At 49.3% G+C, this 27,897-nt stretch overlaps 2 protein-coding genes across 5 annotated transcripts in view; one reads left to right on the plus strand and one right to left on the minus strand.

The window, feature by feature from the left end:
- LOC139061110 (uncharacterized) overlaps positions 1–27,897 on the plus strand; it is a 374,269-nt gene that overhangs the window by 112,912 nt on the left and 233,460 nt on the right. The window lies entirely within an intron of this gene.
- LOC139061107 (uncharacterized) lies at positions 3,672–22,589 on the minus strand. The gene is made up of 5 exons (XM_070540650.1): positions 22,181–22,589; positions 19,439–19,616; positions 11,738–12,976; positions 7,830–8,144; positions 3,672–4,166 (listed from the first exon to the last, which is right to left on the minus strand). The coding sequence occupies exons 1-5, from the start codon at positions 22,480–22,482 to the stop codon at positions 4,032–4,034; spliced, it is 2,169 nt and encodes a 722-aa protein (XP_070396751.1). The 5' UTR covers positions 22,483–22,589; the 3' UTR covers positions 3,672–4,031.

Raw genomic sequence — 27,897 nt, forward strand, 5'->3', positions numbered from 1 at the left:
CATTGGCGTTTCTTGATCAGATCTTTCGTCTCCTGCGATTGCTTACTAGCATCCTGTCTAACGGAGTTACCACCGACATCTATTGCACACTCCCTAATGTTGCGCATAAGATTGTCGTTCATTGCTTCAACACTAAGGTCCTCTTGTTGAGTTAATGCCGAATACCTGTTCTGTAGCTTGATCCGGAATTCCTCTAGTTTCCCTCTTACCGCTAACTCATTGATTGGCTTCTTATGTACCAGTTTCTTGGGTTCCCTCCTCAAGTCTAGGCTAATTCGTGTTTTACCATCCCATGATCACTGCAGCGCACCATGCCGAGCACGTCCACATCTTGTATGATGCAAGATTTAGTGCAGATTATGAAGTCTATTTCATTTCTAGTCTCGCCATTTGGGCTCGTCCACGTCCAGTTTCGGCTAACCCGCTTGCGGAAGAAGGTATTCATTATCCGCATAATATTCTGTTCCGCAAATTCTACTAATAACTCTCCCCTGCTATTCTTAGAGCCTATGGCATATTCCTACACTGACTTGTCTCCAACCTGCTTCTTGCCTACCATGGCATTGAAGTCACCCATCAGTATAGTGTATTTTGTTTTGACTTTCCCCATCGCCGATTTCACGTCTTCATAAAAGCTTTCGACTTCCTGGTCATCATGACTGGATCTAGGGGCGTAGACCTGTACTATCTTCTATTTGTACCTCTTTTTAAGTTTCACAACAAGACCTGCCACCCTCTTGTTAATGCTATAGAATTCCTGTTTGTTGCCAGCTTTATCCTTATTAATCAGGAATCCGACCAGTACCTGCCCGCTTTTTAGCACTGTATATGCTTCTTTTGTCCTCCTAACCTGACTGACCCCTATTATATCCCATTTACTACCCTGTAATTCCTCCTATAACATTGCTAGACTCCTCTCACTAGATAACGTTCTAACGCTAAGAGTTGCCAGGTTCAGATTGCAATGGCGGCCTGTCCGGAGCGGCTTCCAATGGATTCCGGATTCCAATGGCGGCCTGTCCACTTCCCCACTTGCCTACAAATACTGATGCTTCATAAGTATATGCAAGACGCGTTACTTTCATTTGCATCCTATTTGCTTGAAGCGTGTGAAAGCTTATTCCATGTCTCTTCAGGATTATTTTAACGGCCGGCATGCAGTCGGAGTCTTTACTATTCTTATCCGGGTAATTTTCTGCGATATGTCAGACGGAGCATCAAATTGTATTGAAGATACCGAGCAGAATAAACACGCTCGGAATTCGCACTATCATCGAGCTTGTCATACGCTCAATCATAGATACCCGAAGAGGTGTTTGCATATGACTAATGTGGATGAAGCATTTTCTCCGCGCGGCCAAGTGCAAGATCACGTTTTTCGGAAATTTCTAGATCTCATGGCATTGAAACCGGTAAAATTTTTGCCCCTGACTGGAATGTTTGCGGCCGAACTTACAATTCCGAGCAAAGCAAGCGATGATTTCCGGTTAGTTTTCTTCTTTGCAGGAACACTTTTACTCTGTCTCGGAGCCGGAGAAGCTTGATATTCACGAACGTCGCTGACAGTATACACTCCTTCCCTGAAACGTCTAGGCAAATTACGGGATGTCGAAGAACTATTGCGACTGCGAGTGCAGCGCACCCTGCCTTCTGCGTGTGAAAAGACGAGGTATATGACCGCTTGAAGATGACGTACAGGAGGAAGAAACGTCACACTCTTATACGCTCTATCACTCTACGTTAACCACTTTCTTCCACGTTTTAGTTGAAAGCAATTTATTAAGCACAGGCGCGTAATAACGAGAGCGTGAATAGCAGACGACGCGCGCTTCGCGACGGACCCCTTACCGCAGCGCCACTCCTCGCTGTCATGATGCGGAGAAGCAGTGAACTACGTCGGTTGGCACACCTACCCATCTAGCCGCCCTAACGGTGGTGGCATTGATGGTGGCGCCTCGATCAATTATTCTCGCAAATGATATCGCAATAAAAATATATTCATATACTACAGTAGCTTCAGAACAAAGTTAAGTATAGAAACATAGACTCTTGGCGCGGTTTAACTTTCCCAAGCTTTACTGTCTGCTGTTTATATATAGTCCAAGATATATTTGCGCGTACGCATTCTCTGAAACACTCGCCTCTTTTTCTTGTTAGTCAATAAAATAGCTTGCCAGAATACGCGCTGCGTTCCAAACACCATGAAACTTTTGTTTAGAACTTGGAAAGCCTTTAGGCATCTATCGTGGTAGTAACAACTTTATTGAGATTCTGCTCATTTTGTTCTGGCAGGCCTGAGTCCTAGGATGGCCCCTCACGAGGAGCGACCCGTTCGGCCCAGGCAACGAGGGCTTTTTGTACTTTTTCATCCGGTGTTCTGAGCAGCTCTTCCCACTTCTGTTGTGAGGGAGCTGGCAGGAGCGACCTGGGAGGCGGTAAGCCCTCGCACCCCCAAAGAATGTGATTTTGGGTAGCCAATGTTTGATTTGTGCAATCTATAGTAATTGTATCTGGATACCACTTTTTTTTGTTTCCTTGTTATTTGCGTATGCGTATGTTTGATCATAGATCTATTTGCTCTATTAGTGTTTCTCCTGTTTTTTTTTGTTACCTTACTGTAACCCCTCTGTACTGCGCCTGGAGCGGCTTCTTGAGAGACGAATAAAAAGGGATCGCATATGCGCTCTCGATGCCAAGACAGTAATTCTCGAACGTGAAGCGCTGATTACCCCCATTGTCTCCTTCAAAAAGAAAAAAAAAAGATTCCAACTTCATTCGGCATTAGGCATCCTCTAACGATGATTCCGGAATGTGTGTTTGTATTTTCCTACGTGTTTTTCGCGACAGTTTTCTTTTTGATCAAAAGGGCGTGTGTACCTCAAAAAGAAATTTTGTTGTAATCTCTACGGCACGCGCCACCGCACACATTACCAAAATATGCTTTCGCACGCCACAAACTGAGGAAAAAAAGCTTTGCAAACTGGCGTGTCGGGTATGTGGCAAATATGCTGATGCCTTGCGTACTTTCTATGAACGTTCCACGGCATTTTCCTCCACATTCTAACTCGCACCAACTTGCGCTACCCTCCCTGCTCTGCACATGGCAAAGCGAAAGCTGCACAGCTTCACCACAAGAGCCCAACAATACGGCCTCTCTGCTGGTGGAAGGAATAATTTCCGTTTTATACATCAAGCTTTGTCGCCTGTATGCACAAGGCTGACTGCATGCCAGAGAATGAGCATTGTTCCAAGTGCAAAGACGGATGTGTTGGTAATTACAAAAAAAAATATGTACTATATGGGCTACACAAAAATCATGAGTTATACACCATGGATTTGCAAGGAGAAGCACGTGATCATTTCGCGAGGAAATTCACTGGGTGCGCAAGTCAGCTGCGACACGTGCACGCACGGCATTGTACTCATTATCATGTATTGTCGGAAAATTGATGTCATAAGGTTCATGTTAACGCATCGCGCATCCAATGCACAAGCGTTCTTGTAACCCAAGCGCTTTGAAAAGTTGATGAAAGCTACTAGCTTTGCTCGGAGACGTGAAGCAGAAAGGTGCTTTTATCCGGCGACTGCAGCACAATACCGAAAAAGTGCGCGCATTATCTACAGGCAATCATGAAATGAAGTTCGCGTATACGTTAGGTTGCGCCAAAAAGTAAGACGATCAAGAACATGTTTCCGAACAATAACAAAAGAAAACTGCTCGGGAACCAAACTTCACCGAACATTTGGGAGAAAACACGTTCGAAACAACACAATGGGGGCGAAAACGCAGCTTAGAATAAGCTTTCTGCATGTCCTCAAACGAGTTGTAGTCGCTTTGACTGCACGCTAATTAATAAGCTGCTGCTTAGAAAACGCTAAACAGTCTTTCAGACCACATGGGCAAATTGCGCGAAATTCTATGCATAATCTATAATCAAAGCGGCAAATTTCGACAAATGGGAGAGCGTGGTACAGTCTTGAAGAACCCTTGTTCCTTCGTCATAGACGCAACAGTTCGGCACTTAGTGGCACTACGGTGAAGCACTGCGTGTGGTCGAGGTTGGTTCGGACCAAGTGAAGTTGGTGACCAGTCGATGGTGAGGCTTACACTTGAAGGCTCGCCTGAACGCTGGTACTGCAGGTAGAGCCAAGTTACAGATGGCTCTCTGCGAAAGAAAACGTGATAATGAGACGGAAAAAAAACTGGCAGTTTTGCCAGAACAGTGAAACGTTGGCAGTGATAAGAAAGTATAAGCAGGGTCCCTCAATGCTTTTTGAGCATTTAAGGACCCCGGTTTAACGGTGCGCTTAGCGTGTTTTCGCGAATCGCAGCATGCTAGGCATCCGCCGCGGCGGCTTAGCAGCTATATCGTGTTGTGCTGCTAAGCATGAGGCCGCAGCATCATTTCGCCGGCCACGGTTGCCACATTTCGATGGGGGCGAATGCAAAAATGGGTGTGTGCAGTGCATTGTGGGCACAGTAAGGATACTCTGGTAGCCAGAATTAATGAGGAGTCCCCCAACTACGGTATGAACCATAATAAAATCATGGTTTTGGCCCGTAAAACTCCAGAATTCAAAGCACGCAAGAAAGCTCGTGCTTGGTAGAATGAAGAACATCCTGGCACCTACGAAACGACCACGGGAAACTTTTCATGACGCTTGAATAAGGACACTATGCTGACGTAGAAATACTGCATACGTTAAATAAATTTGGGCATTCAGCGTAGCTTACGGCCTGGTTCTTCTCAAGTTTAAAAAAAAGAAAGCGCTCTATATCGCGATTGGGTGTTATGCGGCAAAGCTGCGTCTTGTTCTCGCAGGTGCTATCATCAAGGCACTCGTCCCGTTCATGTTATTTAGTACATGAAGACGAAAAAAATGCCGTTCTCTCCAAGCCCTGCACCACATTTTTCCTGGTAGTTGCGCAAAAAAATTAAAAAAGAAATAAGAAAACGTTTTTTGATGACTGTAACGTCGAGATTACTGATACAAGCAGCATATTAAAAAGAAAAATTGCTTATTGCCAATCAAAAAATAATAAATAAGTTAATGTATAATATTTGCAACCTTGGAACTCGGAAATAAAGAACGACACTACAATTTTATCAGGTGCTCCTAACAATCACTGCCTGCCAGCCAATCACTGTGGCACTGGATGCTCGGAGCTGACGCGGCAATGGATTTATTTGCGTATACGATTTTTTTTGCATATAACAATATGGAGACCTTGCGACACGTATACGACATCGGTCTGGTCACTCTACTTTGCTGAGGATCCGTTTTCCGGTATTTTTAACCTTCCGTTGCACGTAACCGCGATTTTCGAACAGCCACCACAGGCTAAGTAACGGGAAGCATACCAGTCGCAGACGCCGGCACCACCCTGCCCATCCGGCTATCTACCTTCACTGCGCTGGCTCGTCCCTATCAAAACCCTCTCCTGTTATACGTGCTCCTCGCCTCTTTTCAGCCAATTATGTAAGAAAATCTGCTCAATGTAGCCAATTCTATTCGCTTTGAAAGCAAAAGAAAGTGACATCCTAGAAACAGGAATCGCGTTTGATTGACCTTTTCAAACAACGCTGGGCGTTACCGCCCGATGCTTGCATCGGTGGTTACGTACATTTGACGTCAGGGGAGTGGAATAAAAACAGATTGGAATAGATAGACGTTATAGGTCCCAAGACGCCAAGCAGCAGCCATGAGGAAAGCACAAGTTGGTGCACACCTAACAGATCATCACAAACACCATTATCATAGACTAAAAGGTACACGCATGTGCAGAATGCTCTAACCAATTACAAACACACCGTTTGTGAACGCTCAGTCACTCGACTGTCTTTCCACACTTAACACAGATACATCGTTTACCTCCTATCAACCTATTAATGACCATGCATTAGGAAGTTGGCCGTTTCGGCCATAGGGTGAAAGATTGACAGCGACAGCAAGGTATTGCACTGCGCTTGTGCTCTTAGGACGGTACTGTAACAACACATATGGGGTTGCAAGGTGGCTCGAAGCAGCGCTTGAAACAACAGCTGTTTAGTAGACATGTCCTGGCAGCTAACAGGCTTCTTAGAATGCTAGCGCCATGAGCGCCGCCAGTGGTATTGCAGGCGCCGAACCGCGACAATGCCCTAGAGGAGACTCACGGCAAAACGTCGGCACTAGTCTGCGACCAGGGAGATGTCAAATCCGTAAAGAACACTGGTGACAGTACAGGCGGAATTGCACACCACTTTGCAATTTTATTCTCAGTATTATTTGGCAGTTTCTATTGACTGATAATAAAAGCATATTCAGTAAATGAAATGTTTTAATACCGTTCATGACGCTTATCAATAGCCAAAATTTTGATGAATAAATGGGTGAAGACCATAAATCTTCGTAAGAGCAGTTTTCCATTTTCAATATAATAGCACACAACCAGCACATCGAATTAATTCTTACGGGTCACCAAATCTACGCCGAGGCCACCCGTGACTACGACGGCGAAAATTCGCCAGGCGTGTCTATATAATCTATCTACGTAATGCAATGTACGAATCGTTGCTGCACGAGACGCCGACTTATGAGACAAGTGGCCATGGACGTGTGTCATTAATGGACGAGGGCATCGGCGCGCTTGCCCAATTAACGGACGTGTTCTCAGGCAGTAAGTTTCGGCGATACTATCGCCTTCACGTGACGTAGTGCTCAACCCGCCAACCAGCCTGCACCTGAGGGCGGAGGGGGCGTTATTACCGAAAGTGATCGTGCCGGAGTACGCGGCAAGATTACACACAACGGTCGTCACCAAGGCCACATCCGAAGCCATAGCTTAAAAAAATATCTGAGGACACCTAAGCGAATATTAGTTCTGAATACGGAAGGATTGAAATCTAGCTGAACGCCACTGAGCGGTCCTTCGAGTTTTGCTGAGTGAGCGATGCAATATATAAAGCGGTACTTGCTGCCGGAGCAAGCAATATGCAGCCGTCGTGCGGCGCTGGCTCGGGCAAGGCCAGCCGGCTTCTTAAAAGCGAGAGTGAAAGTGGCGTGGCGTTGCGGGCATGCACTCTTCCCTAACGCAACGCCTGTCGCTCTTACCTGGCAGTACGTGTTTCCTTTCGCCCACTCTGCTACGTCAAGTCTCGCTCGTGACATGGCGTCGCCGCCAATCGTATACTTTAGACGCCGTTTAGCTACTGCAGACTACAGACGCCGGCTTTCTTGTTCAATGGGCCATTTGACGCTGTCGCATAAATAAAACTGTGAAGCTCATCCGCAGCTATGGCTCCAGGTAACACCACAGTGGTGAAAGGAGCGCGGTTAAAGAGCGACGCTCGTAGAACAAATCGCAGGTGCGCGACGAGCTGACACTCGATGCACTTCTCTCATTCATCGGCGTAGCGCTTCTCACTCGCGGCCACCGAACGAAGCCTCCGCTACTTCCCTTTAGTGACTACAGATAACGGTACTTGTCGTTGACCCATCAAAAACCGCGAGATAGTGAGATACAACATAAAAAACATACTTCACTTGGAGAAAAATCCATCGCTTAAAAATCTGGTCCTCCTTTCCGTGGACGCAGTGCTGTAGCCTAGGCGTACTGTCTAATGTACTATTAAAGACCGCCGAATGTCGGTCTGTGTCTGAGCCGCCAGGTTATGCAGACCCTTTCTTTAGCACGTGACACCAGAAGTTTAGAAGGAGCTTCAGTTTGAAGACACCAAATAAGGTCGACTCCTTTCCAACGGCAGCTCCTTAAACCAAGCTGGGCTCCCATCTGGCTGTTGCAACGACACTGGGGAGATAGCGTAAAGCTACGCTTTTCAACGCACCTGAACTTTTGGGCCTCCACCACACTCCGAAAAACACCGGACCAGGAAGTACAGCTGGTCCTCAGGGATGTCGCTGAAGGTTGGCCGTCTGTCCGCGGCCGTCGCCTCTTTTGCCACCCTTGCGAACGTCTGTGCCTCAGGCAGACGCGGGATGTTGCTGGCGAAGAGCGCGGCCAAGCTGGCAGACCTGAGCTCTCGCCACTCGCGTGGCAAGTCGTAAGCGCGAAGCACATTACTGTTGAGCAGCGCGGTGTAGTGGCGCAAGTCCTTGAACAGCAGTTGCAGCTGGCGGAATATCGGTTTCGCCAGGTCATGCTGCGGACGTGAGGACAAGCGTACCCCATGAGCTTCCCTACATTTTTTTGCCTATGCGTACGTTCTAGTTTGGACGAGAGTAACATCCATTAGGTCATTCGAAAAAGGCCCTCTTTTGAGCCATAGCTCGGCGTAGACTCACAATAAAGTTGACGTTATACTAGGATGCTATAACCCGAAGACAGGAAATAGAAAGCCGTTGACGACGTCTTGTAGTGTTGCAATATAATGTCTTGCAAAATATATCGCGCGTCACCGCCCTATCAAAGCCTGAAAGCCGAAAGAAAAAGAAGATATCCCGTATAGTTTCAAGAAGCAAAGATCTGTGGTTCTTACTTCAGGACACTGACATCAAATGATAGGTCATCATTCATTATTCTGTTCAATGACGCCCACGACTGACGCTTTCCTGCTTCTTATGGTCAACTTTTAAGGCCGCTATGCCTTAAAGCTATTCCAAATTTGTGCTGTTCCATTTCTAAAATCAGCCCTTCAGGATCGGTGAAAAATCCGCCGTGGTTGCTCAGTGGTTATACGGTGTTGGGCTGCTCAGCACGACGTTGCGGGATAGGGTCCCGGCCACGGCGGCCGCATTACGGTGGGGGCAAATGAGGAAACACCCGTGTACTTAGATTTTGGCGCACCTTACAGAAGCCCAGGTGGTCGAAATTATTCCGGAGTCGGATAGATTCGAATTCCGCGACGTACGTATACGCATGCCGCCTCTGAAACCTTGATGCGTTTGAAGCGTCCTTCGTAATCGCTACTAGTCAGCAACACCACTTAACCAAGATGCTCAGTATAATTCGTGTGAGCCCGCACTCACACGAATTATACTGACACACACACACGTAAGTAAAACTCTTGCTTGTGCTAGTTGGTTCATGCTAACACACATACACACACACACACGTGTGTGTGTTAGCATGAACCAACTAGCCCAAGCAAGAGTTTCACTTACGTGTGTGTGTGTCAGTATAATTCGTGTGAGTGAGACACACGTGTGTGTGTGTGTGTCTGTGTGTGTCTGTGTTTGTCTGTGTGTGTGTGCGTGTGCGTGTGCGTGTGTGTCATGCTTCCGGACACTGACAAAGCTTCTCTTCTGTAGATTCTACGCGTTGGATATGCTACGTTTTTTTTTTTACAGCGAAGCTGTTGCGTTCTTGTTAACGGGGATATTCCGTGGCGTGATCACCCTAAACGCAGTGGCCGGATAAGATGCTCCTGTTTCACTTTCCGCGAAATAGAATAATGGGTTGAGAGAGGTTGCCCGGGTGGCAACCGGTTGCCCGGTTGCCACCCGGGCACCATCGGGACAGTTCGTCAGCGTATGGTGACGCTAGGGTGTAAGAGAAGGAGACCCCCGTGGTTGTGTCCACTCTGTATGGAGCGGCGGGCGAGGAGAACATCCAGGCACCCCAGCAGCCGCCGGAGGAGAACGCCCCTGCGGCGAGCGTCGGCAGCGGTGGCGACATAACCGAGCTCAACAGTGAATGGTGAAGGAGTGAACGCTGAGCGGCAGATGAAAGACGTGATGCGCGAGCGGCGGAGACCAATGCGAGCGGCGCTCTTCAGCAATATGCGCCCGGTAAGCTGGTTTCATGAGGAGCTGCCCGACCACTCCATGCGTACTCGTATATGGCCTCAACCGGACCGCTCGTTTCATACTATCGTTTGCTCGCGTTAGCTCTCGCTCCCGCTTGTTTGGTTTGCTTGGTTTAGTCTCTTTAGCGCTAGCTTCGATTCTCATCGTTACCCCCCGTGGTTGATTAGCGGTGTTGGTGTTGGTTAACCCCGAAGTCGCGGGACCGAATCCCGGCTAGGGCGCCGCGTTTCGGCGTAGATAAATGCGAAAACACCCGTGTAATTAGATGTAGGTGGAGGGTAAAGAACCTTAGGTTTTCCAAATTTCCGGAGTCCATCAGTACGGCGTTCCTCATAATCAGATTGTGCATTTTGTGCGTACAACCCTATAATTTATCATAGTAATCATCGCTTGCGACTGTTTTGTTATTGCATTCTATGCGGGACGCGAATCACGTACCACTTCCTGGAAGCCAAGCTGCACCAGTAATTACACTGGAACCTTCAACGAGTCATGTATAGAAGCCAACGCGCTCGACCCGCAGATAAGATTTTCGACAATTGCCGACTCTGTAACACGTCTCTCTAAATTTCTTTGCCTCAAGATATCGCGAAATGTGAATGCGTATACAGTGGCGCTCGTATTTCACGTTAGCGATTATCGTAATCGTCGCTGAATTTCTATTCACGTTTTTTTTCTCATATTGGAATGACAATTCGATGCAATTATGTCTCTACGATGTGTGTAAGTTCTATTTTACGAATACTCTGACTAATTTCGCTTTGAGAAATTAAATTAGTGCAATGACGGACGTAGGCCCGGCGGAGAGCCCAGAAGCAGACGCCAGCTGAAAGGCTTCGTGTTGTAGTTTCTTCCTAACAGAAATATGCTTTCTCGTATATTCAGATTACAATCAGATGCTATGGTTTCTACAGTTTGGGCGCAAGTCGTACTTTACAAAGTTTCTGAGGCATTTTACTTTGAGAAATTCAATTAGGTCAACAACGCCCTTGAGCTAGGCTGAGGGCCTACATAAATGAGGACATATACCGTAGGAACGGTACCGCTGCGAGTAGCCGAAAAATCTAGGCTGCCTTCTTTCAGTATTACCATTGAAATTGCAAATTACTAGCAGTGTCAAAAAAGGTTGCAGTTCCTCCTGAAAGTCGAAGCATTGATTCGGATAAAAAATTGTTCGACAACTATACGCATTAAGGTTTGTCATTTTAACAGCTTTAAAAACTGCTGTAAGCATTCGCCTCCTAACTGAATTAGCGAGTACGGTGTCACACACACCCATAGAAATCAGAACCAATCTCACTCAATCCACCGTGGGCACTCGCTGTCAGAACACTGGCGTGAGGGGGTGTGGCAACAGCAGCGAGCGTATTTCACTTTTTCCTGGTTCTTACTCCAGGGTGAACCATGAACACATGAACATACCGCATGCAAAGCCATCAGCGATCCAGCGCGCACTAGCTTTCGAACTCACCGCGATTACCCCCAAAATAGGACACGCTCATCCGCGCTCTACCATGCCATTCGCAGCGGCGGCTACAATAAAAGCCGATACCCGCAATACCGGCCCTGGCCGCCCCTTTCCTCCTAGCGCGCGCACACGCAAGTGAAACGTGTTACGGAACGTCAGAACGAGACCCTCGCCGATGTGTCTGCAATGTATGTCCAGGTCGAACACAAGAGATGCCATGCTTCTGTACGAAACCTTGGCTTATAACACAAGCAGTGCCAGAAGAACTCGCATGGTAGAGTGTGTAAGCACGACTGAACGAGGGCGCCGTAGTAAAAACATACACCGAGACATCCCACGTTCACGTTGTATCGCGCGTACACACTCTATCATGGTTTCAAATCAACTAGCCCGCCAACGTGTTTCAACTCGGATGACGCCATTCCAGCTGGTTTGCGCAAGTAACTCGGGAACCAGGAATGACGCTATGCTCATGGTTACGATCACGCATACTGTGATCCGCCTCACTCACTCACTCACCTTGAAGTTCTCGTCGTAGAAAAGAATAAATCGTCCCAGAATGGCCACCTCCTTGTAGATGAGGGTGGTTACGAAGGCGGCAAGGACAGGCAATGGGTGCCTCAGATCGAAGAGTGGTGGCGTCCTCAGGAAGTTCTCGATCACGACTTCTCTGGCCACGAGAATTCGGTACAGCCTAGATGTAGCCATGCCTGGCGTGTGAATGACTGTCAGCCTGGGCTGCTGCAGCGACTTCTTAAATATGCGAATTCCTGCCATGCATATACGTATGTAAAGGTCGAAGAACCCTGCTTTTGTGTGAAAGGGCACGTAGGCGTAGGCGTGGTCCAAAGTGTCCCATGTCAGACTCATATTCCACGCATTCACTGCTAAGCGAGACACGACCGCTGAAAAGAGCTTCTTGAAAGCGTCGCCGTATACCGTGCCCAATTGATCGAAGGACTTTGTGGTGAGGCGAAGCATTTTCCAAGAGTAGGTCTTGTCACCGGCGCCATCGTATTCAAACTTCCACTTGGCGAGTGGTAAGGTGACCTCAAGCGCCTGCATGCACTTGTGATGCCGGAAGCTTTCCTCGATGGACGCAAGACCGATGTCCTCCAGCATGCGTGTTGTGAGGTAGTTCGAGACGTATGGCAAAAGCAACCATACAGTGTAAGCGCCGAGGTAGAGCTTGAAGTTCTCAGTGAAATTGTTGTGGCTAAGGTGGGTTGCGTTCAGCTCAGCGAATAGATCTGGTTGCAGGTTCACAATCTCGTCTTCGGGCCAGAGCTGCGAGTCGTCTGCAAGGTGGCCGTTGACGGCTCGCCGAAGCTCGGGATCGCTGAGGTCAACATACGCGGGCACGGCGGCTGGGTTCCAGAGGAAGTTTATCTGGTGGGTGATGTCAAAGTGCGTGGTTGCTACGGTGTGGATCATACTTGCATAGGACTGTCCCTTACCGCCCACAATCTCTGCGCAGCGCCGCAGGTAGGCGCCTTCTTTCCCTGAGCGTATGAGCCATTCCAAGTGCACCATCCACTCGAGGCTCCGATCATCGAAAGTTGTGTAAATGATATTCCGGTTCGGGTGCGATGGATGGCGACCCACGAAAAAGGCCCAAAATATGGGCATACCGAAGTGTAAAGACGACTTCACGAGCGTTCCGAGCAGCTGAGGTCTCGACGCTGGTGTCTTGTGCGGCCAGGAAAGGCCTAGTTCCAGCAGAAATTTCTGGAGAGTCCACGAGCTCTCTCTGCCTCTCTGCAACCCGAAATGAGAGAAAGGATACCATATTTAATCACGTGTGCTTCACACGCACCTCATTTAGCGATCCGTAGTCATGGTTCTGAGTTCGATAGTACTGTTGACATCAACGCATCGAACGGCCGACATTAGACGGCGTGAATTCGGGACACGCTACATTTATTCACTAGCGCATATTTGCTATGCTAAAAAGCAATTGAATTGGGAACAATGTATCGCCACTTCACATTTCTTACACCTGTCGTCTTTACCATGAAACTTAAAGTGAGCAGTGAAATTCCGTGCCGCATCGTACAGGTTGCTGCATTTGTCGAAGATAACGAATGCATGCTCGACACGTGTGAGAAGGCCATTTACCTGGTACGTCTCATTGAGACGGGTATGGTGGAGTCTAAAAATGCCACAGTTTCGCCCGAAAGGCGGAGCATCGATTGCGATGGCAAATTAGTGGACGAAGTACTATACGAAGTTAAGATAAGTTTTGTCGGCCGTAGGAACTCGTAAATATTCGCTTACGACCTCAATTAACAAACATGGCGGCACGCGCGCATCGGCACGCAGAAACACGTCTCGCTTGATTAACACGGACACTCGCAGTTAAAACGCTGGCGTGAGGAAGCGCAGTCGCAGCAGTGAGTGAAGTGACCATCGTGCTTCCACAGGCCTTATCACGAACTAAGCGGCGAGAACACAATGCATACAAAGCTATGAGCCCTGGGTGCACCTAGACTTTGTACTCATCGCAGATCCCTTTGCAAATAAGACCCTCACGGCCATGCTCAGCTGCAGCATACACAGCTGCTACCGGCGAGGAAGGCCCCTCCCCTTCTTCGGTGTCTTGTGCACTGTCGAAGACGGCATGCTGTCTTCCCGCCTTCCTCCCTTGCGGGTGAGAGATGAAGCCACCAACCTCGGCCACCCTCGCACGCGTCCACTCGCACCTACAACATACAGCGGGTGGTCGCGTTGTTATCGCACTTGGGTGTTATATGGAACGTATCGGCGATGCGGACGGCGAACATGATCCTGGATTGTCCATAGAATTTCTATCGCAATGAAATTTGGGTCGAACGTAAGATCTAATGCTGTTCCCATGGGTCGCGAAATCTCGAGTTGTAGGCGGATCACGAGTGTAGTTCAGTCTAGACATGTGAACTGTTCTCATGGCTATGTTAACTCTAAATATATCGATTGAAGCAGAACAAAATAGAGAGGTCTAAAAATATGGACACTTAGGCATACGTAGTGTAAAAAAATGTGGAACGATCGCGACGATATGGCAGTGCAAAATTTTCAGCAGTCCGACGCTCTTCCTACTTCCCTAAGCAGAGGGGGACACGGTAGAGTGCCGTGCACGGGGACACTGCTTCGTTCTCACTTTCAACTCCCTCATGGAAGTTTTTTTCATGCCTCTGAGAGACATGAAAAAGTGCTTCAGTCATTTTTAAATATTTAAAAATGATTTGGCCGCCAAACGTCTGCCGGTATTTCGCCGCAATTGTATCACAACCTCACCGTGACCTCGTCTTGGACAAAGCCTAATGAAGTCAGCGCTCGACTGAGAGTGCGAATGCACGTCATTACCTCATGAAGATACACACGCTCATTTAAACGTCATTCATTACGCGTGATTATCTTCATTCTTCCCGCTGTTCTCAACGAAACCAAGAAGTAATGTGGATGGAATATATGGAACGAGTGCGCCTATAAAGTAAGAAGAGAGATAATTGCGCAGTTCATAATCAAAGGAACACCTAAATTCAGGGGCTTCGGTTAGCAGAAATTTTGTTGCGATAACAATTATATGGACACTCTAGGCGCACTTCTGCCATCGCCGTGAGGCTCCGCATAAGTGAAAGCGTGTGCGCGAGTGAGGAACGCGTCCGGGATGCGTGGCCTCTCCTGTGGCTCTCAAGGCAGGGTGGTCAGGCGAGGGAGGAGGGGCGTTCTCCTCCGGCGGCTGCTAGGGTGCCTGGATGTTCTCCTCGCCCGCCGCTCCATGCAGAGTGGACACAACCGCGGGGGTCTCCTTCTCTTACACCCTAGCGTGACCATACGCTGACAAACTGTCCGGATGGTGCTGGGTGGCAACCGGGTACCATGAAAGTAGGTATTTACCTACTTGGGCCTGCTGATTGATCATCGGCTCTCGTGGGCGCCAGCTGCCAAGGCGCTCATCGCTCAAGTGCAGAAGGTCCAAAAGGCGGTTGGCCGTCTGCTGCTCCGTGGCAGAGGATGCACACCACAATTTGGTATCCATCTATACGCCGCCGCGACTATGTCAGTGCTGCTTTATGCACTCCCCCTCGTGGCCCTCCCACGGGTTCGCGCAGACCGCCTGGAGTTTCAGCATCGGAAAGCCATCCGGATGATTCTTTGCATGCCAGTGACCTGATACATTGCTGCCACTCTAGCCGAGACCGACCTGATACATTGCTGCCACTCTAGCCGAGGCCGAGACTTCGTCGCTGGCCCTGCTGTTCCTACAGCATGGCTTCCAGCGCGTTGACAGGATACATCGCACCCCGGGTAGCGTTCATCTGCTTTCAAGGTTGCGGAGCTAACCTCACTCGCGCATGGGAAGCTTGTGTCAGCAATACGAGGATGTTGTAGGCCGTCCTTCCACGTTAGCCAACCCATCACCTCTGGAGGTTTACTACGCCGGAAGGCCTCACGAAAAGGCGATCCCCATCCTCCACATTGTACCAGGCGTCCGCGTACCTGCTGAAGGACCGACTGGACCAACATCTCCACACCTACACGGACGGCTCAGTCCATGCAGACTCCGGATCTGCCACTGCCTGCTGCGTGATCCCTGCCCTTCGCGCACGGGAGTGTGGCGGCTTGCTTTCGCGGCAAGCTTCACGGCTACTGAGGTGGCTGGCCTCCATCTGGCTGCGGACCTGCTGGCGGAAGACCCCCGCATTTTCTGGTGGTGAGTCTGCCACTCGGGAATGGCCCTAGCTTTGGCCTTGTGCACAGCGTTCCTTTACTCTCAATTGTACACGCAAACACACCTTCGCTCGTTTCGGCACCCTCTCTTCTCACACCCTCTCCCATTTATAAGAACCCCACCTATATACGGTGCGGCGAGGAAAGCCACTTGTCGAGACGTTGGCTGCTGCACTCACATGGTTCACGTTTTGCTCATGGTCTTAAATTTCCATCTCCCGCATTCCCCGCTTTTTCTCTTGGACTATGCAAAGCCCCCGCTGCAACGAACCCTGACGGTGATCCACTCGGACCGGTGCGTTGCCTGCTGTCGCACTCCCCGTCAACTTCCTGAATGCCATAGTCTTTCTCACTATATTACCTAGAGGGAAATCTGGCGCTGCTGCGCTGTGGGATGCATGGGAATGTCGGTATATTGTGACTTAGGATTGACCTCGTTCTCGGAGAGCCAGGCAAGCACCATTCCGTCTGTCACAATAATTCTTTTCTACTAAAAGAGCACGCAAAAAGCTGTTTCAGCTTTATTATTACACAAAAACATGTTTTGTTTATCTATGAGATGTCGTGATGGCATGTACAATTATAAGAAACGTAAAAAGTATAAGCGGGCCGCTAAAGTTGGAGGAATGACAAGATTCGTGCTCGCATTGCAACTGTTTCTCGTCTGTTCTTGCTTTTCGTCGCTCGGTTATGCATTGTAGCTGTGAGTAAACTTCACTGGAAGATGTAAAATGCTTGAATGAAAACATTAATGAAGTTTTTACTTTTAGAAGGCGTAATTTGCGTAGCCATATTGACGTCTCAGACGAAGACTCTTGCAATACCAGTCAACGCAAGCTTCGCAGACGCACATAAAGTCATTGCCATGTCGGCACAGCCCTCCTTAAGAAACTTCCATAGACGGTGGCGCCAGATCTCCCTCTTGGTGTTATAGTGAGAAACTCTATGCTGAACGCAGCCTAACAAGGCAGCAGCCATCCCTCCTGCTACGGCTCCGGATCGGCCGCTGTTGGACGAAAACCCGGAGGTACAGCAAAGGCCTGGCTTCATCCCCGGCCTGCTCATCGTGCGGCGAGGACGAAACATTCAACTTTGTTCCTGTTCCACCTTCTCCAAAGAGAGGGGTTCTCTCCACGTCTCATCCCGACGCCTCGGACTCCCAGCGGTCTTTGCCTCCCAGCTGCTGTTTTCCGCCCGGCACCATGGCTCCGCCTTCACGCACCTTCTTACGTTCCTGATGGACACGGGGCTGTGGTGTAAATTGTGCATGTACCGCAATGCTACCGCTGATGATAGTGATATAAAGAGACTCTTAAAAGCGGTACCTAGGGGTACCGGGATCTGAAATGACCTTGATCTTCTCTGCCTTCTTAATGACCCCCTCACCTTCCCCAAGGCTCTGAGTCGTGCTCCTTAAAGGGCTGCATCAAATAGCTCCTCTTCCTCTTCACAATCACACTCTCTCCGCGGCGTCTACTGTGGCGTTCGCCATGCGAATCGCGGACGCTACAGTACACGCCGTTGGCGGACGCTGTAGGGACGCGTTTCCCGCGCTCGTGAGTACGCGTGAGTCTTGAAAGCGATCTGCGACATGGCCAAAGTTCGCGCCCGTGCGGGCCTCATCCATATGCCTCACCGTCAAAGCGATCTCCGATGCTTGCAGAGCGCGCGTCGTGCCAGCAGCTTCGTATGCGCTATGCTTTAGGCGTCTCGTTCGCGTTGAAGCGACACACAGAGAGAGAGAGAAAACTCTTATTTTTACGCCAGCGTCCGGCGCTCAACCCTGATCGGTCAGCTATCAGTCCTCACCCAACGTTTATTCACCACTGCTAGTACGTATAGCGGGGCGGGGCGCTTCTAGCGGTGCTCGACGTTTCTGCGCAGGTGCGAGTATGAGCGGGTGCGAGAGAGAAAATCTGAACGCTTTTCGCATTGAATATGTGGCCCTGCCTAAGCACTACGGAGGAGGTTACATAGCGCGTGTTGCATGCGTTTGTCCCCTAGACATGCCAGCATTGTGGAATGCGGTCGAGTTCGTTTCCGCTCCTGCGCTAGCTAACCGCGCGGGGAGGCAGTAGGCACGGACGCGCAATTTGGTGATCGCTGTGACTGAACGGGCAAGATTCGGACTCGTGTTGTATAAGTCGCGTGTCGCTTTTTTTGTCGCGACGATCGATTGAATGTTTTATAACCACTGCTCCAGGAGGGCACATGTAACCGGCAAAGGGAGGTCTCAGGAGAGCACATGTAACCGGAAAAGGAAGGCCTCAGGAGAGCACCTGAGGTTATAATAAAGCAGGCGGCGCAGGATCTCCAGGGCACCCAAGGGGTCGCGGGCGGATCAATGCTGGAAGCAGGGGCGCCTTGTGGGTTGTGGCCGCGGAGGCTGAAGCGTGCCAAAGGGTGTTCGCATAAAAAGTTCGCATAACCCATGGACCAGCCCAGCGTCTAGCTTTAGTGCCCCCCATTGCCGCTTTGGTGTCCTGGCGGCGCTGCCAATAATGCGAAATATGGGCACATTGTTTCAATAAGTAAAAAACATGATTGAATAAATGTAATTGCTTCCAGCCGCCAACTCACGACGGTAAGTTCAGCACTACCGTTTCGCGACTCCTGCTGTCACGCCTAGGGACAAACGCATACAACACGCGCAAACAAACTTCTCCGTAGTGCCTAGGCAGAGTCATATATTCAAGGAGCAAAAGTCCCCACATTTCCTCTGGCACCCAATTTTACCCGCGCATGCGCGCAAACGTCAAGCGTCTGCGCAAGTGCCACACCCCGCGGTACCTACTTGCAAATGTAAGTACGCGCCCCGGACTTTCGAGTGCGGAATCTCGTATGTCAGCAGAGAATAGGAACAACTAACTGCTCCTGGGGATAATTGCTACCAGCTCATACACGGAAAGAGCAACACACATTTGTATGTATCCATTGTGGTTCCTTCATCCTTTAGAGTGCAGCGTATATAGGGGTGGAGACTTCGTACGAGTAGACCGCAAAGACGGAGATATTTACCAGGGGATGATGACGTGATTCGCCTTGTTCACTCGCTGATTGCGCACGTGTCGAACACCCACGCTAGTGTACCCCCAGCTTGCTTGGGGTCCAAAAGAGATTTACGAGGTCACTATAATCGAAAGCCTGTGGTGAAACTAATGTTAAAGGAGCTTGGCGGTGCAGGGACGACAATCCCGGCCCTTTAATACGCAAACTGCTTCCCTTCTTTTTTCCGCACTTCGTAGCTAAAGAAGGTTTGCAGTTGCACAAGTCAGGGCGAAGTTTTCCAGTGGCATGGTGTACTCTGAAGACGCAAACTAAAGAACGATACCGTGCTTTCTAAGCGCATAAGTTGAAGCCACAAGGTATAGATTTTATTGAAGGCCCTGATTTCCAGTGCTTCTTGGCGAGGCTTCATGCCTCCCTATCATGGGAAAGATTTTGCTGAACCATTGCATCGCTTATGCTCCGGGGGTAGCTGAGGTGAAATGACACTTTCCCGCTTACCTGACTGAGACACTTTAGCAGCAGCGCCGACGCCTTGTCTTGCGCCCTCACCGGGTGCTTTGGGATGTGACGCAAGAGATGACGCTTGATGACCTGGGCATCGAATAACCTCCGGTATTTTCCCAGCGGCGACCTAAATCCTTGCGGATGATCCCGGTCCCAGCTGCTACACACGTGCCTGCGCCAACGGATGGCAAGCGCCACACAATATTATCTTTGCCCGAAATAATTTCTCGAAACGCCAGTAAGTGGGCGACAAGTAAGTCGATGATGCGCGATTCCGATGAGCTAATAGAGGAAACGATTGCGCATTTGCTGTTAATTTTGCGGCTGGCTGCGTGGTCTGGTAGGCATTGCATATATATCCCCGTAATTACGCGTCCGAACGTTCCGTCAGCCGACACGACTTACGAGACGCCTGCGCTTTCCTCGGGAAGCGTTAGCTTCTTGATCATTAGGACGCACACCATAACCAATACCTTGATTTGATATGCGCTTTTTGTTAGCCTCATGACGCAAGAAACGCCACTTCGTGCCCGTTATCCACTACCGCGGCACTTTCTGAGCTGCTGGTGTACATGCTTCGTTCAGAACCACTTTACATTATATGACAGGAAACACTGAATCAGAGAATCACTTTGCAGGCGCTGTCGCAGGGGAAACGGACCTGGTAGAAGAAATGAGAAAGTGGTGGCACAATGTACCGCAGGAACCACCAAAATTTACAACATAGACTCTGGAAGGTCTTGTGGAAAGTAGTTCTCCCGATTCTCCAAAGGATGATGGAACCTACGTCGAAAGGCCTCAAGAGTTGCTGTTTTCGGATTGATTACGAATGCTGTTAGAGAAAGTAGGAAATAGGGTTCAATCCAAGGTCGTTCGTTTGTCAAGCTTTGATGCAGGTGCTGCAAGATTTAAAGAAATATTACTGTGACGTTTCACTTCATGAGCGCCGATACGCGCAAGCGTATTCGTGCCATTGCTATATAATTTGAATAGAATGTGTATGGACGCGCCATGCACCTTTCTGCCGTCGTCGTCAGGGCGATGTTCCGTATAAAGTGCAAGGGCGACAATATAGTCCCCATGTGCCGTATTCTGTTTGCACTGATTAAACCATGCGGTGGTGAGCCGACGATGGCGGCTCCATCTGGCGCGCGAGGCATGAAAGCGGAGAGGAAGGGCTCCGGGGCAGGGATGGAAGGGGGGGGGGGGGCTGAAACGCGCCGAGCTTGGAAACGGGCTTCAGGATGTCGAGGAATATCTATGCTACTGCGTCTTTCCTGATGCACCCGCACTATCGCAAGCAGCCTACCACGCTCCACGGGAGTAGTCTCCGAGGCATGCGAAGCCCGGGCCTTTTCTAGCGCTTGTCACAGCTCGTGCGCGGCACTTGTATGATGATTTCGAGGTTGGCTGACTCCTGGTTGGCCAGCCGCCGTTTGCGTTCCTGCTTCGTCATTCTAACTCGGCGCTGCGTCACTCGATCACGCGACAAAACCTAGCGCACCTCCGCCTACCCTCCCCCTCCGCGGAGCCTCCCTCGCTGTTTGCTCCCCAGTTTAGCTGAACGTTTCCTAGACTTTCCCCTAGGCAGCGTGGCTTTGCCACGTGCTCTTTAGCTCACCTCAGTGGGCTCCTTTGTACTTCCTCCAGCGCGAGATTCTCTTCTCCACCTCCAGGCACCTTCCTCCTCCAGCGCTCGCTTGCTTCGCGACTTCAGACATCGGATCACCGATTCCATTAGACAGTTATAGCGCAGCAGCAAGTGGGCCCAGCGTGCCAGCGTATATTGGCCCTGCGCATGTGCTACCATGCATGCGCACTTTCTATTGGCGAGGTATGTACGCTATGCTTGCGCGTAAAAGGTAAAGGCCTGCCCATGTAATGTTCGAAGCAGACCAATGATGATAGCACGGAGAGAAAAACAATAACGAAGATGTCATCAAAATGTGGATGGTGGCACGCTACTGACGACGACGGCGGTAGGAATTCGACGACACGATGACGATGGCAATGACGATGGCGGAGACAACATATCGACGCCCCTTCCTTGACTCACTACTGCACACATTTCGCAGTGAAGTAGTTCGACGAAGGAAAATTGGCGACGGCATTCTTTTTCTTCTTTTGGGAACACATACAAGTACAAACTACATTCGATATTTTGGAACATTGTCCTAGCCTTGGGAGCGTATATAGAGCTTCCACGTGCATTCCACGCGTGTCATGGAATTATCAGACGGCAAATGTGCGGCATGACTGGCGACACAATTACCGACGTTCAAAGTCGGTGTCCTTGGAAAACGATCCTCTGACAGTGGCTTGTGTGTGCAAGTAGGGCAAAACAAAAAAAAGACGTGGTACTGGGGCGTTCTTACGTGCCGCTACAGTCGGAATGCAGTGGCCGTAGCCGGTAGTCGAAGCCACGACCTTGCTAAACCGTGAAACTCAATAATCATTAAACTACGGCGACTTTTACATGACACAAACTGCACCAATTCCGTAAGCTATTTAAAACCATTAAAAAAATCCGTCAGCGATCGGACTCCCATCGACATTGCCACCTCTCCATCGCTTTACCCTTATACGAGTTCCAACCTCGACGTGCGGCCACCTACGTTCCTTTCAGGTACGTTTCGCAAACTTCGAGTATAAACCCCGCAGGCAACTCCAGGAAAAACAGCGCTTGCTGGCTGTTGCCAAGGCTATCGCGTTAAGCAGCCATGCTATCGCGCTCACCGGTAGAAGTCGTTGCACGGGTGCACGCTGTGGTCGCGCGAACGTTGCAGGTCTTCGTCCAGCGTGAAGTGGTCCCGCCGCCAAGGATCAAGCCGCGTCAGGAGCAGCGCCGGCGTGGCTAGCAGCGTGGCTGTCGTGAAGAGGACGGCGAGCAGCACGAAGCAAGAGTAGCGCGGACAGGACGACGCACCTGACGTGTCCTTGACAGGAGCGCAGTGTCGGATCGCGGGTGGCTTGGGAACCGGCGCAGGACGAGGCCGAGGGCACGGAGGAAGCTGCGCGGGGCTCTGGCCGCGTCGCATGCTGAGGCTTCGATTGCTCGAATTGGTTGCTGTGGCTGGGCTGCCACGAGCGTAGCTTCACGCGCGTCCTGAGGGCTCGAATTGAAGAGTCAGAAGCCCGCTGTGGTGATGATGTTGATGGACCTCAGTCGTGGCTCGCACCCACTAAGGGGGACAGGCCAAGAACCGGGTGACACAAGGTAGCTAAAGGAAATTATTTAAATCGATGAACGTAAAAAAAAAGAAGTTTCAAAACCAGACTTGTATACGAGTGAGCAGTCCGACTAACTGGCAGGTGAATGTTAGAAGGGGATACAATCAAGGAGAAAATAATGTTAGGGATAGATTTTGAGAAACCAATTTAAGTGAAATGAGCGCGGAACTCAGATGTGAAATGAGCATACAATGATTAGCAGGGTAATCGTTTTGTTTGAGTTGAATAATCAAATACTGCGGAACAAACGTCTCTGAGAATATAGCTATAGTGTCGAGACCACAAAGGTTAATAAGGCTGGCACAGCTACTCCTAATCCAATTTTGCAGAGTTGAGCTTCGAGTAATATCTTTATTTAGTGTGAGTATCGTCTGCATGATAATAATTAGTGGTTTATTGATTCAATATCCTTACACATGTGGCAGACAGAGGACGTCGTCTGACTAGCCTGCTCTTCATCTTCTTCTTCCCACTCAAATAAGGCACATGCATACCACGATTAAAAAATTCCAGTGCGTTGCGTTCACAACTTTTATATATAATGCGCGTTTCAGTCAGTCAGTCAGTCACTCAGTCAGTAAGTCAGTCAGTCAGTCACCCAAGAACTTTATTGAAGTCCTGAGGAGTTTCAAGCCGTTAGAGATCCCACGCGGAGAACACCTCCGGCCGAAACCATGGGCGATGCCCAAGTCGGGACGGGAACATGGTGACGCTCCCACAGTTCTTGCGCCCTCTGGACGGTCTCGAGTTGGAGTTTGAGGTCCGGACTTTTGAGCGCTTCTTCCAATTAAGGCTAACTAGAGAGAGGGCCCTTGGGTAACGCGGTACATTGGCATAGCATGTGCGACAGTGAGCAGTAAAGTTCTGGGCAGTCTGGGCAATTCGCTGGGATTTCTGAATTGTAGTGGCTTACTAGGCCTCGTGACGAATACGAGTCCGAGTGAGTGTTCTCGTTCATAGAGAGTGATGTGTACAGGCTTGCTCGTGCGCGCTGAGGCTATGCTTGGTAATTCGGTTAGTAGTATAGTTAGCAAGTGAATGCTACAAAATTTATACGGTCAATAAAACTACTATTCTTACTTCGTATAACACTCTACTATTTGCTATCGCAATCGATGCTTCGCCTTTCCAGCTAAACTGCGACGATTTTTTCTGGAAAAACATTTCTTGTTCAATAACATGTGACAAAGCCAACGAGAGGGTTAAGGTGTCGCATGTAAATAATTTAGTTTGTATTGTTGGTGATCGTGCATACGTATAGCGGAACGTAAATGGTTAATTCATCGGTCGCACACGCAAACCAGTAACAGCTTGCTATTACAGCAAACTGTAGCTTTAAATGAAACACGCCAATGCATCACAGCGTCTTAGCATAGTGTAAAGTGATTTTTCTTTTACGGAGTACACTCAGTAGCTGGGTTCTTGTTCTTCACAAACGATTAGCTTCATCCGTTCGAGTGTGTGCTGCTCAAGACCGACCAGTCCTGTTGTCTTAAGCAGCGGAGGTAGGGAGCAACATCACCTATCGAATGCGGCAGTCGTTTTCTTGCGAAAAAGGGCCGCGGCATTTCATGCTGAATTTTCTCCAGCCGTGTTGATATTTGTAGACTTACTTGTCATTAATTATTGAAGCGTTTCGCACAGAATCATTTTGTTGGCCTTCTTTCAGCAGGTTCACTTCCCCTTTTGTCTACAAATAGCGATTCTGCACATGTATATATGATACGCGTCATTTTCTTGAAGCGTGTGCAAGTGTGGCTCGCTCTCTTCGCAAGTATATTTTAGTGGCTCGCATTCCATCCGTGTCTTGCTTGTCATTTTCAAATAACTTTCTTCGATATGCCAGCCGCAGCGTCACGTAGCATCGAAGAAAGCGAGCCGAACATATACCTTCGGAAACCGCATAATCATCGAGCTTGTCATCCGCTCAACGAAACATACTCGAAGGGGTGTTTGCATATGACTAATGCGGGTGAAACACTTTCTCTGCACGGCGAAGTGCAAGATCACATTTCTCGGAAATCTCGGGGTCTCACGGCGTGGGAACCGGCGAGTTTCGTATCTGGCTGTTATGTTAGTAGCCGAAATTACAATTCGCTCTGGAGCAAGTTGTGGTTTCCGGCTAGTTTTCTTCGTTGCAGGAACACTTTCACTCTGTCTCGGAGCCTGAGAAGCTTGGTATTCACAAACATCACCTACAGTATTCACTCCTTTCCTGAAACGTGTAGGTAAATTTCGGGAAGCCGGAAAACTATTGAGACTGCGAGCACAGCGCACCCTGCGTTCTGCGCATGAACAGATTATATAAATTACCGCTTTTGAAAATGACTCATTGCCACAAGAAAGGTCACACTCTTATACCCCTGTCAAGCGGGCAAATTAAGTGCACTTAGGGAGAGTGCACTCGGTTTTAAGTGTACTTTCCCAAATCTAAACTTCGCAGGTGGAGTGTACTCGCTGAAGAGTGAACTCTGGTTGGAGTGCGTTCACGGAACGCCCTTTGCTGGTCGAGTGCGTAGCCTCGGTGCCAGCGGTTTCAACGATACGAAATGTACTGCATAGAAAAAGGACACAGAAGTTCTTTCTAGCTGTTGAACAGCTTTTAAGAAATTAATCAGGACAGACCTCGCTGATATTGTGTTCTAGCAGGATCAAATGCCGCCTCGTCGCACGCCACCATCTTGTTCTGGATTGGCTATGCATTCGTCTTTGCCGGCCTTCACTTGCAACACCGTATAAAATATTTTCCTTTTCTCTTGGGTAAATATAGATTAAGGTTGTTTTTTTATTTATAATACAACTAAAGCATTCACGTTTTAGAAGCTTTCTTATTTTAATTTACATCTTCAAAAAACATATTAGTTTGTGGCCATTTCTTTTTAGTGCGGGTGCGCTCTGTTTTCCCGTTTAGGACCGCGTAGCGTAAAGTGTCGCTCAAGGTCCCGAAGTGCAGTCCCCCTAAGTGCACTTAACTTGCCCGCTGCAGAGGGATATTATACTCTCGCTCCCCATACGTGAACCACGTTCTTCCAAGATTTAACCTGAAAGCACTTTATTAAGCACAGGCGCCCAAATACAACAGGGTAAGTAGCAGAGGACGCGCGCTTCGCAGCAGACCCCTGACCGCAGCGCCACTCTTTGCTGTAACGATGCGGAGAAGCAGTGGACTACGCCGGTTGACACACCTACCCATCTAGCCACCGTGACGGTTGTGGCAATGACGGCGACGCACAACTAAAGCATTTGCGCGAGCATTCGTGCAAACTTAAAAAGCGATTTCTAAACGAGTCACTTCAGAACAAAGCTAGCTCTAGGAACGTAGGCCCGTATTCACAGACGGAACTTGCCCTTAACTTATGACTTAAAGGGAAGCTGAAGAGTCTGTCGAATTCAATAAGATGCTCATATACGGATGCGGGAACCTTATAAACCATGTAGGTAAGATTTGGGTTTTTTTTTCAATTAGGAGCGACGTAATCGTCGGTTGAAATTGCGCTGTAGCTCCGCCCCCCTTTGAGTGAGCGAGCGGAGCGGAGACCGGAAACCGCGGTGTTGTGACGTCAACTCTGCTTCGTTCCTTCGCAGCGTCCGCGACCGTGCCTGACCGCGCTTGTTTCTGCGTGCGTGCCATCGTAATCTGCTTCGATCGACCCTGCATTCCTTTGTTGGTGCGTGTGCGTGTATGTAGAGTGGTAGTCAACGTGCGTGGTAGTCAACGTGAGTGGTAATCAACGTGAGCGGTAGTCAACATGAGTGGTAGTCAACAGATGAAGGTCACTACATGTACTGCATGAACCGGGAAGCTTTTCACGCGTTTAAACCGTCTTTGTAGATTGCCGACAGCTTTGGACAGCGCACAAATGCCGACGATCGCATCCCCGCTTACGTTCCACGAGGAGGCATGCAGCAACACAACACTACAGTTGTTTGACCGGAAACTAGCTCACTAGATCAACGAAAGATCGGCGAGACCACTAGATCGCTTTGCAAAAAACATACTCACCAAAGAGCATTTCCAACACGAGGAGATCCCAAGACTTTGCTTTCGTTCGCGTCGAAAGCACTGCTCGCACCAGCATCGTTTGCTTCTTCGAGAGGCCGGCTCTTCGCAATCGGCTCGTACATGCAGGGAGTAATGCCGAACTCCTCAGAAAAACGCGGTCTCTCTAAATTTTCTATTACCGTCACAGAAAAACAGCACCAAACTACCCGGCACCGCGCTTCATGCGTAGCGGCAGCGGTCGGCAGCGGCAGAGGTGACGTCACGAGGCGCACCGACCAATCACAGGCGGAAACGAGACGCGCGAGCTGGGCGTGTCCGCTGCTGCACTTTTCGTCGAAATAAAATATATTTGCGCTTTCTTTCGCTCAATTTCGATAGGATATTCGAATTCGGAGGGTTGAAAACCATTCTGTACAGATGTTCACTCATTTTCTCTGGAAAACCTTTCAGCTTCCCTTTAAGTAGCCGGTCGATGTTTAACGCGTTTCATGGACAAATCTTATACTTAAAGTAAACTTTAATCGACACTTGAGTGCCGGAAAATAAAGTATGATCATTGGCAACATTAAGCGCGACTTTCGCGACTCTCGCCTAGCAAGCAAGATGGCCGCCTGCTACGGCAGCCTCGGCGACTTTGCCAATTTCGCCGGACGCGTTGATGAGGCATACCGATACGTGTCGCCATTACGGCCACGGCTTAAGGATCGACCGAATCCCATAGAAGTATACAGCGACACGGAATTCTCGTGGCGGTACCGCTTTTCCAAGCAAGTGGTGATACGGCTGTTGGAAATGCTACCGCTCGTCCCCAAAGACAACGAACGCGGTCACCCCGTGCCGCCGCTGCTCCAGCTTCTAATCGCGCTGCGATTCTCCGGCGCCGGAACATTTCAGGTTGTCACCGGGAACCTAGTTAATGTTTCCCAAGCAACTCTGTCTCGAATCGTTGCACGAATATCAAGAATGACTGCCGAAACTTTGTTCCCGCAGCTCGTGAAGTTGCCAAATGCTAATGATTTGGCATCCGTAATGGAGGTATTCTACACCATCGCACGGTTTCCTAGTGTGAGCGGGTGCATTGCCTGCACTCATGTACCCATCACAAGTCCCGGAAGAGATGACGCGGAGGTTTTTCGCTGTCGAAAGGCTGCGATGGCGCGAAACGGATTCACGGAGCACGGCGGGTTCTTCTTCAGAAAAGTTTGCTTTCCTTTTTTCC

The sequence above is a fragment of the Dermacentor albipictus genome, chromosome 6, assembly GCF_038994185.2.
Source record: "Dermacentor albipictus isolate Rhodes 1998 colony chromosome 6, USDA_Dalb.pri_finalv2, whole genome shotgun sequence".
Lineage (NCBI taxonomy): Eukaryota > Metazoa > Arthropoda > Arachnida > Ixodida > Ixodidae > Dermacentor > Dermacentor albipictus.